The sequence below is a fragment of the Heteronotia binoei genome, chromosome 6 (assembly GCF_032191835.1).
Source record: "Heteronotia binoei isolate CCM8104 ecotype False Entrance Well chromosome 6, APGP_CSIRO_Hbin_v1, whole genome shotgun sequence".
NCBI lineage: Eukaryota > Metazoa > Chordata > Lepidosauria > Squamata > Gekkonidae > Heteronotia > Heteronotia binoei.
In genome coordinates this window covers 100,294,484-100,312,915 of record NC_083228.1, presented here as the reverse complement: position 1 = coordinate 100,312,915, position 18,432 = coordinate 100,294,484, and the positions used below count along the sequence as shown (strand labels likewise).

At 41.5% G+C, this 18,432-nt stretch overlaps 1 protein-coding gene across 6 annotated transcripts in view; it reads right to left on the bottom strand.

The window, feature by feature from the left end:
* Positions 1–18,432, bottom strand: part of NYAP2 (neuronal tyrosine-phosphorylated phosphoinositide-3-kinase adaptor 2) — a 234,010-nt gene that overhangs the window by 6,584 nt on the left and 208,994 nt on the right. For 4 of the 6 annotated variants that reach the window (XM_060242215.1, XM_060242217.1, XM_060242213.1 and 1 more), the window contains one exon: positions 62–163. The exons of the other annotated variants lie outside the window; for them this stretch is intronic. In XM_060242215.1, the coding sequence (XP_060098198.1) occupies positions 62–163 (102 nt within the window). The remainder of the gene's footprint in view (positions 1–61; positions 164–18,432) is intronic. 6 annotated transcript variants of the gene reach the window in all.

Here is an 18,432-nt window from a genome sequence, read left to right as displayed (position 1 = left end):
CTTGGACACTCCCATACTTCAGCAGGTGTTTCCATGATTTTTCCCAACATTTCACACTTACTTTACTGTAATTGTGTACATTACTAGGCTGTGGAATTGGCTGTTCTCTCCTGGTTCTTGTAGGTTTCTTTCCTCTCCTACTGGGTGTGCAGTGGGGTTGATTCTACATTTACAGGAGGTATGGGGGAGACCATATGAAGTAGTACCAGAAGGATCATGGCTCTTATTATGTATTAAAACAGAAATCTTTTTTGAAATTATCACACAAGAATGAAATGGACGAACCAACATATAATGAAATCATACAGAAAACTGAATTGGCATCAAATAAAAAAAAATGAGTGTTTTATAATGGCCTGTTTGTCCCAAAATAAAGAATGCAATATTTTTAGGCAGACTAGAATGTGCCATGAGGCATCATCAAGTGAACAGATAAAGAAATGGTTGCTGAAGGTGTCACTTACCATTAGCTCTAACGAAGGGAAAGTGAGAGTGTCATAATTCTAATTGACCAATAAGAGCCCAGAGGTTCTTCACATTTGGTTTCAGTGCTTTCTGGTGAAAGCATATTCCAATCATTTTGAATGGTTAGGTGTTTCCAAGTAGAAAACTATCCCTGATCCATATGGGAGCTATTTTCACTATTACATGTGCTTTCTAGTTCCACTAATTGGTCAGGTTTTAAAGCAAGATGACTACTATATATGAGATGATGGACTAGTCACAATCAAAGATATGCTGTATTTTTTTTTATTCTGAAACTCAGTGATAATAGCACTGGAAATGAAACATCATAAATAAATGCAGACTGATTCAGACATAATGGCAAACCATAGTTATTTTAAATCTGATTTAGCTTTAAATCTCATTTATTTAATTATGAGAAATATTAGAAGAGCTGATTCTCCGTGCATGCAGTTTTTCAGTATTTGTAGGGGTTTTTGGCATCAGTATCTATTTTTATTGTCTTTACAAAAAGTTGCACCTTTTTTGAACAAAAGATCATTAACTTGCTGAATGTTTTTGTCTGGTTTGCTGGCACAAGGCTACATACAGACCTCACTTCTTGCACTATTGTAGATAAATCTGCCCCCTTATGGGGTCTTATCAATGTAGACCCTTTTGAAGTCTCTGAAGCTACTTGGCCAGTTAGAATAATTCTCACAACATAAGTGGTGCAGAGTAGACCTTTAATAAGTTACAGGATAATTATCTCATTACACTCTCATCTCTTTACCTTGCAAGAAATATTTGTTTTGAGCTTTCTGCTTACATGGTAGGAATGTCTGAACTGGCAAAGTATAGTTTTCACTTTTTTAAGGATTCCAAAAATGGAATAAACTGTGCGTTAGAATTCTAGTTTGCAAAGGATAGGCAAACTGTATATATATATATTTTGTTTAGATGTAGTAGTGAATCAGCATAATGGCAAATTGGGTGCATATCAGAAACTAGGGAAGCTAGGTTGAACGCTTCACTTGGACACCCTCCAGTGTCCTTTGGAGAAGGTCTTTGTAGCTACAGTATGGGAGAGAAGGGGGTTAAATTTACCTGTATAATTTCTGTCCTATGCTGGGTCTTTCTACAGCCTACCAGAGAGAGCCCTAGGTCATTCTTTAGCTGGCAGCCTTTAGCTGACTCTCCTTTTAAAGGAGTTACTGGAGCCCTGCCCATCCAGGAAGTCCAAGGGAAATTCTACAGAAATGAATATTCTTGTGAGATTTAAGATGGGGCATGGCTTCATTCCTCACAGGGAATTCTCCTGGGCCTCTACTGGACTGCTGGCCTCTTGAGCACTGTTGCTGTTCCAGGGCCGACCAGCTTCTCCTTGGGGTGCAGCGGGGAAGGCATACCACTGGACCCACTGGGTGGTAGGTAGTTGCTCCTCTATCTTCTGGTCTTGGTAAGGGCAGGAATCAACTCTCTAACCCTGGACAATGTGAATTCAAAAATATGTACTTATCTGGCTGTGCATAAAGGGAAGAGGGGGAGTGGGGAGGAGGGACTGTGTGGGCCTAAGAATACTCCAGGCTTATTAATGCAGAAGCAAACAATACTTACTTCTGACATCTGTCTCAAGCCTCTTTCTTTCCTATGTGTATTTAAACTAAGCTATTTCATTTCTATCCTGTCTCTTAAGAGGATGTGGTCAATCACTGTTTCCTAAGCTTAGAACTACAGCAGTAATTTCTTTTCAACAGATGGGACGGGTGTCCATTAAAGATGCCCAGCCCTGTCTGTGCCTTATCCCATTGTCTGTTCTTCAAGCCTTGTGCCAATAGCAGCATAGGGAAGAAATAATTTATTTATTTTTATTTACCTTAAATTTATATGCCGTCCATTCCACATATGGACTCACAGTCATAATACAACAGTAACAATACCTTAAGATCATAAAATCATATGATCCTCTATCCCCACTATACAACAGTATTACTTTGGGGAAAGCAAAGATAAAATACACACACACAAGTAAAACTAAACACATTAAATCACCTTTGATTTTATATGTCCAGTTGTTGGGGGTTTTTGGAGGGGGGAATCATATTCCACATATTTTAATTGGATTCTAGCACACTGTACAAATGACTTACTACCCTAAAACTTCCATAAAACTCAACCATGTCCCTTTCTTGAGATCTGTGCTCCAGCACCAAATCTCCTTTTCCTTGTCTTTCACAGCAACTAGGGTTGCCAGCCTCCAGGAAATGGCTGTTGATCTCTCACTATTACAACTGATCTCCAGGCAATAGATATCAGTTCACCTGGAGAAAGTGGGTTCCATGGCATTATACCCCAATTAAGTTCCTCCCCTCCCCAAACACCACCCTCCTCAGACTCCACCCCCCAAATCTCCAGGTATTTCCCAACCTGGAGCTGGGAATCTTTTCAGCAACTCTTTGTTTCCTGTGCTGTTGATGCCCTCTATAGCAGAAGTGCTTTACTCTACTCTTAGCCTGCATATCTGTTTGCAGCACAAACACGCATTTCTTGACCTGACCAGCCTTCTTAAGTAGCTTATGATTTTCCACTGTTCATTTCTAAGTACAGCTTTAAATGGAACAGAAAGAGGTGATGAGGCAAAGTGCAAGTGACTCTTTTTACTCTTGAGCTAGAACCTCCAAAAGAGAACTTGCACTCCATCCTCCCCTTCCAGGGAATATATTATATTGTTATGGATCTAGAACATACATGGAATGGAGGAATTTGGGTCTTACATAGCAATAAATACCCATTCTTGCTAACTATTTCCCTCACTTCTGATAATATCTGAAGCTTCTTTAAGATGTTGTCCTAAATTTAGTTTAGATCTGGTCTAGACATGCAGCCAAATGTTGTGGCAGAATGGGTTATGGCACTTCTGACTGCTGGTGGGGATGTTGCATTTGTATTGCCTGTCATGTAAATGCAACCTTCATCAGTGTAAGGGTTGATTTTGAAAAACATAATGCTTCACCCGCCAGTTGAAATGGTCCACTCCATCATGCCACCTCAGCAAGGACTCTGCCATTTCAGTGCTGTATCATTCTGTTGCATGTGTAGACCATGTGTAGAATTTTTACTATGCACCTTCTTGTAGTTGTGTAAATGGAGTAGTTAAACAGTCTTCTTGTATATTCACCTATATAATTGTACAGCAACAACGACAGGTAAGATCCATTAATACTAAAGATATTGCTTAAGAGTTTCTGTTTATCACAGAAACATACAACACAAGTTCATTTGAAGAATTTGCATACATTTAACCAAATCCATTCCTGATCTGTAGAAGCAATAAATCAAATCTGCAGGACAGCACACATCTTGGTGGAGATAAACTGAAAGGAGGGATTGAGAGGGGTAGGCTGACAATTCAGAAGACATCACAAATGTTTTGATGTGAACATATCCTGTTAACTGCAGCACTGATTGCTGTAACTGTTTACACTTTACAGAATAGTATCTGAAAAGTCATTCTAGAAGAGAGCCCTCACAGTAGAATTTGGGAACTGGGGAGTGATAGTTAAGAAGCACATACCACCTAACACCCACCTTCTCACTTCAGAAGACCTGTGCTGAAGTCACTTGAATGTCACAAGAAAACCAAAACTGTTTTATGGTAGACGCCTAAAGGTCTTACTCATCACAGGCCTATTAAATGCACACATCCTGTGTCAGAACGGGATACAGGATCAGGTGCAAAGGAAAGATTCTTCTGCCCTTAGGTAACAAATCCTTGACACAGAAGTGAGTCACCCATATAACTTTGCAGCAACAGTGACAGGGAAGATCCACTAATACCATGTTGAAAGCAGCATGACTCAAGAATATGGTAAATTGCTGCCCGTAAAATCAGGGCACATAATTCCCTCCTGCACACTAGTGGAGTATTTCCACCAACTTCTTTCCAAACAAAAACAGATAGAACAATTCATAGTATCCTGTTTCCTCAAAGCTGTCCTGTGAAGAGTCTGACAGAATTGGGAGAGGGCTGTGAACTAAGGAAGAATCTGGGAGCCACACTGACAACTGAGCTTCCTATCTTTCAAAAGAGAAATAATGTATTGTTATAGCAACTCATACTTCTTGCACTCAAAAGGTATCCTTTTTAAAGTGCAATTTAACTCCAATTTAATATTTTACTGAACTAGTTAATTTTTTTCAGAAGGTAGCCATGTCGGTCTGCAGTGCAACAGCTAGATTCAAGTCAAGAAGCTCCTTAGAGACCAACAAGATTTTTGGAGTATAAGCTTTCGAGTGTCAAAGTTCCCTACATCAGATACCTTCTTCTGAAGAAGGAAACTTTGACTCTCAAAAGCTTATACCCTGAAAATCTTGCTGGTCTCTAAGATGCTACTGGAATATAACAATAAAAATAAAATTAGTTTTTGTGCTTTCTGGCAAAACAAATGGTCAGTTTCAGTAATAATGCTGGATGATAAGCTAATGCTCTTTATATCAGGACAGACCCACAATTTACTGAAAGAGAACATCCTTTCTCATGAACATCCTTTCCAATCTTATTTCAGGCCTGATTATGAGACTGGAATAACCTTGGTCCTCCTAGTAGATTACCTGCACTGAGAGATGGCACAGAGTGTTCTACTCTGTAGGTTCTCCTGGACCTCTCAGTGACTTCGAATGCCTTCAGTAATGGTACCTTTTTGGACCACTTTTCCAGAATGGGAAAGGAAAGCACTGTTTTGCAGTTGTTCTGGTCCTACCTGGAGGGTACATTTCAGAAGGTGTTGCTGGAGGACTGTCGCTCAGCCTCTTGGACTTTGGGATCTCTCAAGGTTCAATCTTGCCCCCTACGTCCTTCAGTATCTACATGAAACTGCTGGGTAAGATCATCCAGAGATTTGAAATGGGTTGCCACCAATATGCAGATGATACTCAGCTTTATCTTGTTCTTCCAGCTGTCCCTCAAGATGTTGTAGTAACCCTGAATTGGTGCCTGGAGGCAGGTTTGGGGTTGGTGTGGACTAATAAAATGAAGCCTAGTCTTGACAAGATGGAAGTGCTACTGGTGAGCAGGCCTCAGATTCAGCAGGAGCTCACAGGAGCACAGCTCCTGAACCTTTCTGAGGGTTCTCCCTCCTCCCCCCACCTTGTCCATTGAATAGAAGGTGCAGCTGCATAACAATCCCTGGATGAGCTCCACCACCTGTTTTTCTACAAAGCGACCCCTGCTGGTGAACAAAAGGTCTGATTCATTTAAGGTGTCATCAGTTCTGGATGAGGTTGTAGTCCCCTTAAAGGAAGAGGTCTGTTGTTTGGGGGTGCTCTTAGACCCAAGCCTACTTCCAGATAAGCAGGTGGCAACTGTGGCCAAGAGTGCCTTTTCTCAGCTTCAGTTGGTTAGCCAGCTGCAGCTTTTCCTGGGCAGAAATATCTGGCCACTGTACTGCATAGCCTGGTTATATCTAGATTAGATTACTGCAATGCACTCTATCTGGGGCTGCCCTTGAGAAGTGTTCAGAAACTACAACTGGTACAGAATTCTGCAGCCAGGATGTTGACTGCAAAGGGTTGTAGGTACCTTATCACTACAGTCTTGGCCCATCTACATTGGCTTCAAACTGTTTCCAGGATCAATTCAAAATATTCATGTTTATCTTTGCAGCTCTATATGGTTTGGGAACAACACATCTAAAGTACTGCCTGCTCCCTTGCAAACCTACTCAACCACTACAGCCATCTTTGGAGGCTCAGGTTCAGGTGCCCCTGCCTTCTAAGATTAGGTGGCTGGTAACCTGGGACAGAGCTTTCTATGTTGCGGCACCAAGTCTGGCTCAAGTTTACCAGGAAAGTGTGTGAATGCTTATTTTGTGTTTATATGCTTGTTTTGCTTCCAGACATGGGAGTTTATTAAAACTACAAATGGAAAAAGAGCCCAGAAGAAATCAACAAAGAAAATATTTTGTAATGCATGGGGTGGGGCAGGGGTGGGGGGAGAGACCATAGGGCCTCAAATACAGAAAGTGTGTTTATGGGGTAAGACATTTTGGAGTCATGGTTCACCAGGGTTTGCCTCAGTACATAGTTTCAAAGTTATGGAACATCCAGTGTAATAAAGAAAGTACCTTTGTTCACATGCAGAGTATCTTATCCTTACCACTGAATTCTGCAACCAGCCATTAGATATCTTGGCTTCGTTTGGGTAACAGTATCCAAGTCAATAGGTGTGATTGATTGCTGAGCCTGGTAAATTTCATTTTGGAAATTTTGCTACATTTTAGCCACTGAAACAATTTTTCCAGAGCCCTAAATAATGTTTTCATAATCTCAAAACAATCAATATGGAATATATTACTATTACACTCAGATAACTGTATTTCAGTATTAATTTGTTACTTTCCTTCAAGGGGTGGTATATATAGTTCTCTCATCTAATCTTCACAACAATCTTGTGAGGTAGGTTGAGTTGAGAGAGAGTTGCTGGCCCAAGTTCACCCAGCAAACTGAGTGGCAATTTGAACCCATGCCTCCTAATCCTGCACCCTAACCACTTTGAAATGCTAGCTCTTAATGCTTTTTTTTTTTTTTATCTTGCACTAGTCAGTCTAGAGTTTCCTGCAACAGGTGCTCCAAAGAGTGACGAGAAGGGCACAAAAGATTTGTGGATGTTCTCTCCCCTCATTGGTGGATCTGTATAATATGGGATGTAAAAGGAAGATACAAATGATCCTAAGGGACCCTTCACATCTGGGCCATTTGCTATTTGAGATCTTACCGTCAGGTAGACGATATAGAGTGTTGAAGGCCAGGACAAACAGATTTAAGGACAGTTTCTATCCAAGTGCTGTGGTTAGGTTAAATGCAGGGTTATGAAGGATTATCTGTTTTAGATGTATTTAAATGGTTTAAATGGTTTTAGATGTATTTTAAATGGTTTATGAATATGTGTGTTTGATGTGTTGGTATGTTTGTGGAAGAGCACCTCATTTCGTTGCTCTCTTTTTGTTGAGAACAATGACAATAAATCTATCTATCTATCTATCTATCTATCTATCTATCTATCTATCTATCTATCTATCTATCTATCTATCTATCTAACAGTAACTGTACCCTTTCACATTCACTTCAGCTGTCAAAGCTTAAGTAGGCTTGCCAGCCTCCAGGTGAAGCCTGGATATCTCCCACTTTACAATTCATCTCCAACTGGCAGAGATCAGCTCCCCTGGAGAAAATGGCTGCTTTGACAATGTACCCCTTCCTCAAACTCCACCCTCTCCTGGATCCACCCTCAGAGTCTCCAGGTATTTTCCAACACAACATGGCAATCCTAGGTTTAAGGCAAATTTCTTATCAATCCCTGGAATGAATATAATTAATTTGAGAGGGATGTGATTCAGGAGTCCAAGGAATGAATGCCAGTGTTTCTAATGAAATATGTCCTTTATTTCCTCATCCCATACTGTCACCTCAGCCCTCTTCCTTAAGCTACAGGCCACAGTTGGTTTGTAGCTTAAGGTTTCTGAAACTGTTTAACACAGTTTCTGGAATTGCTTTAACACTCCCCCCCCCCCCCAAAAAAAAAAAACAGCCCTAAATGTATGTTAACGGTGGTGGTGATTTTGCCAGTCAAACATAACTTTTTAAAAAATCCACCACTTCTTTTTGTGCGTGTGAAGATTTTCAGTGAGAAAATACACAGGGCTGTGATAATTTATTGTGCACTTAAATCAATCCAGCTGGACAAAATCCCCAAAGATAAATAATATAATTAACATTAATTGAATGGAAGTTATTTTCCTAAAAAAGTAAATACGCCTGATGTTAGCACAGACAGTTCTTAATAGCGGCTCTAGTCCAACAAAGCACTTATGTGCCCAATGTAAAGTCTGGTGTTACTGATCATCTGGATGTCCAGTAAGAACAGGATGGAGACTGGCCAAGCTTTCATCTGGAGCCTCTTTGTGGCAGGTGTCCAGTGTTGGGAATAGGATGTTAATGTAGGGCTGTGGAATGTACTCAGAGCCAAACGTCACTATGGAAACATATTATAAGCTGGAGGGCAACAGCTAGTTTCCATGTATTATTTACTTAACCAGGGGCTGTGAAAATGGACATGTTGAGAACTGTGACAAATTCCATCACATTAGATACATTTTTACTCAGTGAATATGATCATCAACCACCCTTGCTAGAGTCTGCTCCAACTGCTAACCTGGCCCCCACAAGCACTCCAAAATGAACTTTGAAATTGTGGATTAAAAAAAAAAAATCCAAATATGCTTGGCATTCATTTCATGTGCTTTCCAGTTTTTGAGTCTTCCAGCTACACGTTGCTGCCACGTTTCATTGTTTCTTTTTTCATCTTAAACTGTTGGTGGTGGGCACAGTGGCCGTATTGTTAGAATCTTTGGCATGTTTGAGGTTCAAATCTTATTTGGCCTCACACTCTAGTGCAGTCTCAAACTTCAACCAAATATACAAGGTCAAAGCTAATGTGGCTGAGGAGATCAAAGGCAAGTCTCCTAATAACAGCCACATCAGTCACTTCTGGTGTGTTAAACTATAGTGTTATCCAGATCAAAAAGAAACCAGTTTAGGATTAAATATAACTATAAAAGAGAAACCAGTTTAGGATTAACTATAGAATAGAATAGATTAGAATAGAATAGAATTGGCAGGGACCTCTAGGGTTATCTAGTCCAACCCCCTGCACACAATGCAGGAAACTCACAAACACCTCCCCCCAAATTCACAGGATCTTCATTGCTATCAGATGGCCATCCAGCCTCTGTTTAAAATTTAGCTCTGTTTAAAATTTGTATAATTTAGCTATAATTCATAAGTAGCGGTGTTAGTCTGTTGGTGCAAAAATAAGGAGGGGTTTTGTATTACCTTAAAGACAGCAACAGTAAAATCCAGCATAAGTGTCCATGGACTACAACCCACTTCTTCAAATGCTATGTATTAAAACAAAAGTCCAGAAGCAACTTAAATAATGACAATCTAGTTTAAATTTTTGTATGTCAGTGCTCAATTCATCAGATGCTTTTGTATAGCTATAGAGTAGATCCTCACTTTTCATTCATTTTATTTAGGAGGTCAAATGTAGGATAGTTTGGTAGTTATCCAGACTTTTATTTCCCAATTTTTAATAAACTTATTTTAACAAGAATGCCTTATATTCTAATTAGGGTTCCCAATCCCCAGGTGGGGGCAGGGGATCCCCCGGTTTGGAGACCCTCCCCCCGCTTCAGGGTCATCAGAAAGTGGGGGGAAGGGAGGGAAATGTCTGCTGGGAACTCTATTATTCCCTATGGAGATTTATTACCATAGAAAATCATGGAGAATTGATCCGCGGGTATCTGGGGCTCTGGGGGGGGCTGTCTTTTGGAGTAGAGGCACCAAATTTTCAGTATAGCATTTAGTGCCCCTCCCCAAAATACACCCCAAGTCTCAAAAATATTGGACCACGGGGTCCAATTCTATGAGCCCCAAAAGAAGATGCCCCTATCCTTCATTATTTCCTATGGAAGGAAGGAATTGAAAAGGTGTGCCATCCCTTTAAATGTGATGGCCAGAAATCCCTTTGGAGTTCAATTATGCTTGTCACAGCCTTGATCTTGGCTCCACCCCTAATGTCTCCTGGCTCCACCCCCAAAGTCCCCAGATATTTCTTGAATTGGACTTGGCAACCCTAATTCTAATAGCCGCCTGTGGCCCCCATCTGCAGATAGATTGTGGCCCCAGTCTGCAAGCTGGTGCCATGAGGAGGCTGTAGAGATTTTTCAGCAGACTGGGGGAATTCCCCAAGCTTGCAGAAAAATCTTAAATAAAAAAGAAATGCATAAGGGAATGTAAATCCTCCTAAAAGTAAAACAGAGAATGCACTTACCTCAGGTGGGTCACCAGTGGCTGTGCAGCCCAGATCTCCGTGGTGGGTCCACCAGTGGTAGCAGTGCAGTCTGGGAGCTGCACTGGACCCGATGGTGGCACAGCCCAGGACCTTGTGCTTGGCCTGTGGCTGCTTTGCAACCCAGGAACCACACTGGGCATGCTGCCACCAGCACAGCCCAGGAGCTGTGCTGGTCATGCTGCCATCAGCAGCGCACCCTGGGAGCCATGCTGGGCCTGGCAGGAGTGGTTCAGCCCAGGGAGAGCCCAGGAGGTGTGCCAGGCCTGGTGGCAATGGCCAAACAGCCCAGAGCTCAATGCTGGACCTGGTAGTGGCTGCTGGAGAGCCCAGGGACCATGCTGGACTCAGCAAGAGTGGTGATGGTGGGAGATGGGATTCTATCCTGTGAGTCCTGAGGGGCCCCACTTGTCTCTGATAATATTTAGATCTAACTAAAATTTATTATTGACTACTGATAGTGTGTATCATTATATAGTTCACTGGCTATGCTTTTAGGAATCTAAAATGTTTATCAATGCCTGTTATTCACCTATGGCAGCAAATACTTATGGGTCTTATAACTATGGTGCTAGAACTGTATTTAGAACTTGATGAAGAGGTATTTAGAATGCTCTCTCCTGCCATTTAAACAATCAAATTAAGCAAAGCCTTCAAACTGCTCAGGACTGGTGTGGATTTCAGGGTTTCCCTCCTTTGTAGCTCAGGCCAAGAGGAAAGAGAAATTGGCTAAAATGCAGTTTTGTAGAGGAGGCCATAAACTTCTAGGGTTGAATCCTAGGACTCTCTTCTGCTAAGTCTTCCTTCAACAGAGAAAGACCATCTCCAATGGAGAAAGGTTTCCTCTGAAGGAGGAAAAGTCTTGTTGTTTTTGGTGAAGGAAGTCTTTCTATATTGGAGTTAGACTTGATGAAAGGGACTCAGGATCTTAGTAGCAGAACTTAGTAGCAGAGAGTCTCAGGATCCAACCTCATATCGTAAGCCGCATTGAATTCCACAAGTGAGAAATGTTTTAAATAAATAAATAACACCCCAGACATCTCCTCACCATGATCTATATATGACTTTCCTTCAGTGAATATGTGGACAATGACACTGAACAAAAGAACATAAGTTAAGCCATACTGGATCAGACCAATGGTCCATTCAGTCCAACATTCTGTGTCACGAAGTGGCCAAAACCCAGGTGCCATCAGGAGGTCCACCAGCAGGGCTAGAACTCCAGAAGCCCTCCCACTGTCCCCCCCCCCCCAAGCACCAAGAATACAGAGCATCACTGCCCTAGACATAGTGCTTCATCTATAACTTGTGGCTAATAGCCACTGATGGACCTTTGTTCCATGTGTTTATCCAATCTCTCTTAAAGCTGTCTATGCTTGTAGCTGCCACCACTTCCTGTGGCAATGAATTCCACATATTAATTATGGTTTGGGTGAAGAAATACTTCCTTTTATCTGTTCTAAGCCTACTGCTCAGCAATTTCATTGGGTGCCCATTAATTCTTACATTGTGTGAAAGGAAGAAAAGTACTTTTCTCTCTCCCTTCTCTATCTCATGCATAATTTTGTAAAACTCTGTTTTTTATTCCTCAGTCATCATTTCTCTAAGATAAAAATCCCTAACCTCTTTAACCATTCTTCATGGTGAAGGTGTTCCATTCCATCATTTAAGTTGTCCTTTTCTGCATCTTTGCCAGTGCTACAATATCTTTTTTGAGGCATGTTGACTAGAATTGTACACAGTATTCCAAATGAGGCCTCACCATAGATTTATACAGGAGCATTATGATATTGGCTGATTTGTTTTCAGTCCCCTTCCCAATAATCCCCAGGGAAGACAAAGATGCACTGGGATTTTCCCAACAAGATGGCCACAGTGAAGAAACATTGATATATCACCACCGTACAATCCAGCAATATCTACCTTAGTCTAATGTCTCACCATTACATGTGTTCTCCAGTCTTTCCTTTCTTCATTTTTGGGTTTCTCTGGTTTGTTCTCTTCATAGACATCTCCCAACCAGAAGCCACTTCCCTGAACCTGGGCAATTTGTTCCCTCAGACCTTTGTTTTTCAGAGGAAATGAGAAGTGCCCTCCTTAGCTCTCCCTGACAGAGCATGAAAAGGAGCCAGTCCCTGAGCATCTAGGTGTTAAAGCCTACAGCCCCACCAGGCTTAAGATGTTGACCGTCCCTGGTGTAAAGGAATAGAAAAGTAACCACTGTTTTAAAATTCTCATTTAAAATACATGATGTTTTTATTTTCAATGTTTAACAAGACAAAAGTGAAGGCTATAAGTTATCAAAAAAAGTGAGTGCTGGCATCCATACGTTGTTGTAACTTGCATACATATAATGTATATGAAGAAGTAAAACATTTCTGTGAAAGACTATGAAAAGACACACGTACATATACAGGTATATAAACAAACTATACATACATACATACATGGGTGAATAAATATACATACTTATGGGCATACAGTATACAGACAAGATACTATACAGGTGCAGTAAGTGCAATATACTGTAAAAGGCTATACAAACATTTGAGGGGATTTGATGAAATTATGGTCATCGTGGCAACAAGAATATGATGTAACAAAAGGATGGGGGTAAAAAACACAGCTTTCTGTGTGGTGTCTCCTCTCTCACACACACAGTCTGAACAGAAATCACATTAAAAGTCACTCAGTCAGCATATTATAACAGGCAAAACAGCTGAGTTTATGAAGAAAGTAGAAATGCATGAGGTGAAACAAGTAACATTCTATTTATAGGATATTATAAATAGACTCTTTTTTTCTTTATTGGAGGAGGGAATGCCTAATTATTATACACACAATCCCATGCTTTCATGAATTTTTGCTTCGTGCCAGTTTTCATTATTATCATTTTTATTTATGAGCAATATTTTATAAAACTGTTGCCCTGAGTCAAACATAAATGTACACCAAAGGAGAAAAGAAAGTGATTCAGTTTTTTTTCCCTTTCAACAAAGGCACAAAGTTGGCACAGAAGAGACACAGGAAAGCAATAATGTGTGGGTCATTTACTTATTTTTACTGACCTGATTAAAACCACTGTTTGCACTCACAATCCTGGAACAGACAATTTCCTTCCTTTTCTTGACTTTTTAAAAAGTGTTATGGAAATTAAAAATAGGAGGGCTTGAACAAACCCTCCCTGACATAGCATGCAATGTTACAATACAGAATAAAATTATAGCCAAGTTATGGGTATGCACAGTGTTATCATGTTCCTTTAATATCTGTTATTAACATAAATTAATTCCAAGTTTTGTTTCGTTATGCTACTAAGGTAGTCCCTGTAAGTTCACATGGAGGTCTGAATAGTATTAAATATGATTTCTCAAGAGAATGTTTAAAAAGTGGATGAACCACTTCCAGTTAATATTTTGATTCTTTAAGTAAGCAAGAAAAAGTGGTTCTATAAATGTAGATTTGACAAGCCCCAAGAGGTTTGGTCCAACTGCATCAGGCCGGGGAAACAATAAGATTGTTTCTTACCAATAGCCTTATTTCTCTTAGTATCTGAACACTGTCTCAGGATGATGATGATGATTAAAGTGGATTTTTAAAATGTCTTTTATTGCACATATTTATGTTTGCATAAATTATACTAACAGGAAAGCAAACACCCTGATCATACACACAGCTATTTGGAAATGTTTTATTTTAATGGAAGGTACTTAGAATTTAAGACTGAAATTTAAGCTGGAACTTTCACAGTACACTCAATAGCAGCTTAAACCACTATCAAATAGCAGAAATATGGGGGACATAAAGTAATTCATAGGATTTTCCATCCCCCTCCCCCCCCCAAAAGAGACTAGGCTATTTATAACATGATCCTACACACAGAACTACCTATAAAATCCCCTCTAAAGTTCTACATATCACAGCTGCTACATTTTAGAGGCCAGAAGTGAAAACGAAAGGAAAATCAGACAAACACTTGAATATTGAATCTGTCATTATTTACTGATCAAGATAATTAAGGGATACAACCTGCTACTAGAGACTGAACTGGGCCTGAATGAGCCTGCATACATTTCCTCTGAACTCCTTGGGCCTGCAATACTTTTCCTCTGAAGCAGGACTGCCCCGAGCCTTTCTGGCACCCCAGGCAGGGCAGCACAGTTCCACCCCTCTGCACCTGCCACTTACTCATGAGTAGCACCGCACCTGCTGCCTACTCACGAGCAGGCAGCAGGCGCAGAGCTACTCATGAGTAAGCAGCAGGCATGGGGCTACTCACGGCCCAAAGGGAGGGCAAGCGGGAGCTGACAGCAGTGTTGGCAGGGCGAGCAGGGGGAGAGGAAAAGCGGAATCTGGCGGTGGCAACATGGTGAGCAGGGGACAGGTGGGAGTTGGTGGTTGCGGCAGGATGAGCTTGGATGGGTGTTGGCTGCTGCGGCAGCAGCAGTGGGGGGAGGGAGGCAAATTAGGTGGTTGTCTTGGGTACCGGGAGGGGGGGAGCCCAATTCAGCACCCCCTCCCTGCCGGCATCCTAGGCAACCATCTAGTTTGCTTAGTGGGTGAGCCGACCCTGCTCTGAAGGCATAGTGGCCATTAAAGGAGCCAAGGTACTTTTGAACCAACAGGGCAATTCACATGTTCTCAGCAGGAAAATTTACTATGTTGAAACACACAGTTATTGAACAATACCTTAATATATCAACATCAAGCATCCAGAAATCACTGGATGTTGCTGCCTAGGTAACAAAATGCATGACTTGCTAGACCGACTGGTTCCAGACCTCTCCTGTGCAGGTCTGTCCTCTGTGTCCCATCTCTACTTTGGCACAGTCCAGCTTTGCCTTGTGGTGGCTGAGCCTCGGTCTTGTTTTGCAGTGAAATCCCATGCAATCTCCAGTCTCCAAGAGTTTAGACTGGAAAAATTCCACATAGGATCACACTGTTAATTAAGTAAAGTTGCTTTCTAAGGGTGGGGGGGACAAATTCTGAACTCGTTCTTGGCTTCTGATTACTCATCTTTGAGTTGGCTCTGGTTTCTTGCAATGCAACCCTAAGCAGAGTTTTTAAGTCCATTGAAATCAGTGCACTTAGAAGGGTGTAACTCTGCTTAGGAATTCACTAGTAGTATCTGTTGCTTCTGTTCTTCATTCCTAATCACATACCTAGTCTAAATTCAAATATGACACCTCCCAGATGACTAGGCTTTCAGCTTGGCTTGCTTTCAACTATGTCTCAGGTTAAAACCCCCACCATCTCTGTTTTATAGTCAGGATTTAAACAGTCAAACTGGGATGGGGAGACACTTGTATTCTGAAACAGGCTTCAACAGCACAGCTGACTAACACAGAAGATTTTGCTCTCACAGAATTTGCATTTATGCTTGGTGGAGACATGACAACACCCAAGTAAAACAACCCGAACCCTCTGTCTCCTAAAAACTGGGGTCTCTGGCTCCTGCTTGTGAAATATTAGAGTTGCCAATCCCCAGTTAGGGGCAGGGGATCTCCTGATTTGGTGGTTCTCCCCTGCTTCAGGATTCTCAGAAAGGGGAGGGGGGATGCCTGCTGGGCACTCCGTTATACCCAATGGAGCCTGATTCCCATAGGTTATAACGGATAATTGATCTGTGGGCATCTGGGGCTCTGGGAAGGCTGTTTTTGTTTTGTTTTTTAGGTAGAGGCACCAAATTTTCAGCATAGCATCCAGTGCCTCTCCTCAAAACACCCCCAAAGTTTCAAAAAGATTGGACCATGGGGTTCAATTCTATGAGTTCCAAAAGAAGATGCCCCATCCTTCATTATTTCCAAATGGAGGGAAGGCATTTAAAAGGCATTCAATCCCTTTAAATGTGATGGCCAGAACTCCCTTTGGAGTTTAATCGTGCTTGTCACAACCTTGCTCCTGGTTTCACCCCCAAAGTCTCCTGGCTCCATTCACAAAGTCCCCAGATATTTCTTGAGTCAGACCTGTCAACCTTAGCAATATTAGCAGGCCGGGGTGGTGGTAGTGGGGCGGGGGGTCTATTGCCTGAGAGTCCTCAACACTAGTGTGATATAACCTGGTATGCAGAGACACCAAAGATCAAATTTATATATTATACAGATTAATTTAAAATAAACTTTTTAAAAACCCCAGGATTTTAAAAAGTCATCACTGTAGCACAATCAAAGGCACTGAGCTGTTTAGACATATCCAGGCCAATTTAGTTTGTGAGAAAAACAGAAACTTGTATCTGGCCTATTAGAAGACCAGCTGCATACTGTGAGAGCAGCATGCAATAGCTTTGCTGCCTATAGACCATGTATCTCCCTGTGCCAATAACAATCAAGCAAGGCCTGAGTAAGATGTTATGTTCATGTGGGAAGACGAAGGAAGAGGAAGAAAGGTTGACATCTGCTGACATCCTTGCAAGCAACCTGTTTAATTTTGGACCCAACTGCTTGTTTGAATAAACCCAGATTTCAAACCTGAATGTGGTGCCTAACAAAGCAGTCAGATCTTACCATTGTGGTCCTTGAGTCTGTTGATGGCAAATTTAAAAATGCAGGGCTGATTGTTCCTCTGTTAGAGTAGCCAAAACATTTTGTCCTTGACAAAAATGAAACACTACACATGAAAGTAGATCAACATTGCCCTCTCATGGTCATATAAAAAATGGCAAGATAACTCAAATCCAACCTACAATAATCAAGGCCAGGAATAGATGGGGGTGGGGTAAGGGGAACCATAGCTTAATTTCAAGGCTACACAGGAAAGAAATGGTTAGTCTCTTAAAACTATTATGAGGCTTAGTAAAAAGATTTGTGGGGCCAGATGAAAGATTCAGGTAGATATTGCTATGGTCCTTGAATCCTCTAGGTCTTGAAGCAGTGTGATGGGCAAACCATTTTTGATTCACAAAACCACACACTAAAAATTGTTATCAATACAGCATCTACCAGAGTTGTCAAATTCATTTGTTATGAGGGCCAGATCTGACATAAATGAGACCTTGTCAGGCTGGGCCATGTGTGTACCTATTTAAGATAAGGCAGCAGAAATATAAACTTTATAAAGGACACAGACAAACACAATTAAAGATTATTATTTTTTAAATAAAAATAAAACATGCTTAAACGTTAGCACTTGTTGGTCTTAAAGGTGCTTCTTTGTATTTCTCCCATGGGATCCAGGGAACTGGGCAAAGGAAGCTTTGTCTCTTTCCTTCCTTCCCTGGGGGACCAGGAGGGAGAGAAGCCTCAGCCAATAGAAGGAATAGAGGCTTGCCTGTGTGATTGAAGTAGCTGCTGTGCAATTGAGAGAGCCTGGCAAAGCAAGCTGTTTCTCTCATCTTCCTTCTAGAGAGGAGCCTCAGCTAATGGAGAAAATAGAGGCTTTGCTCTGTAGCTTCTGTGCTATTGACTAAGCCTTGAAAAGCAAACTGTTATGCAGAAGGAAGCAAGAGAGAGGGAAAAGGAAGCAGATGACAGCCAGTTGCTCAGGGGCCTGATAGGAGCTCTCTGGGGGCCTGATTCAGCCCCCGGGCCACATGTTTGACACTCCTGATCTATACTATCTCTGCCTCTTAGCATTGTTCCTATAGTATTGCTGGATTTAGCCTGCATCTTTCTTGTAGCACCAATGCCGGCATCTCCAATTCCTGTGTTGCCACCCACTACTACCTTTGCCTTCCAGAGACCCATTGCTCCTGTTTGGGGCCTACAGAACATCCCAGCAACACCTAGTTATTATAGTGGCCATTCCAGCAACAGCTAACTCCTTCCTTGGGGCAGCAACAGTTTCTACAAGAATGACTCCCCTAATGTCATTTATCTTTCTGAAGTTGAAAACAAGCAGAGAAGCTTCACACTTGATTGCAGTGGCTTTTATAATTGTGGCAATCTATGGGTTAGGAGGAAGAACAAATCACTGAGGAGGAATGGATTACACTATGTTTACAAACTGCAGACCCTTGGGAAACATAAGAGAAGCCATATTGGATCAGGCCAATGGCCCATCCAGTCCAACACTGTCACATAGCGGCCAAAAAAACCCAGGTGCCATCAGGAGGTCCACTAGTGGAGCCAGGGAACTGGAAACCC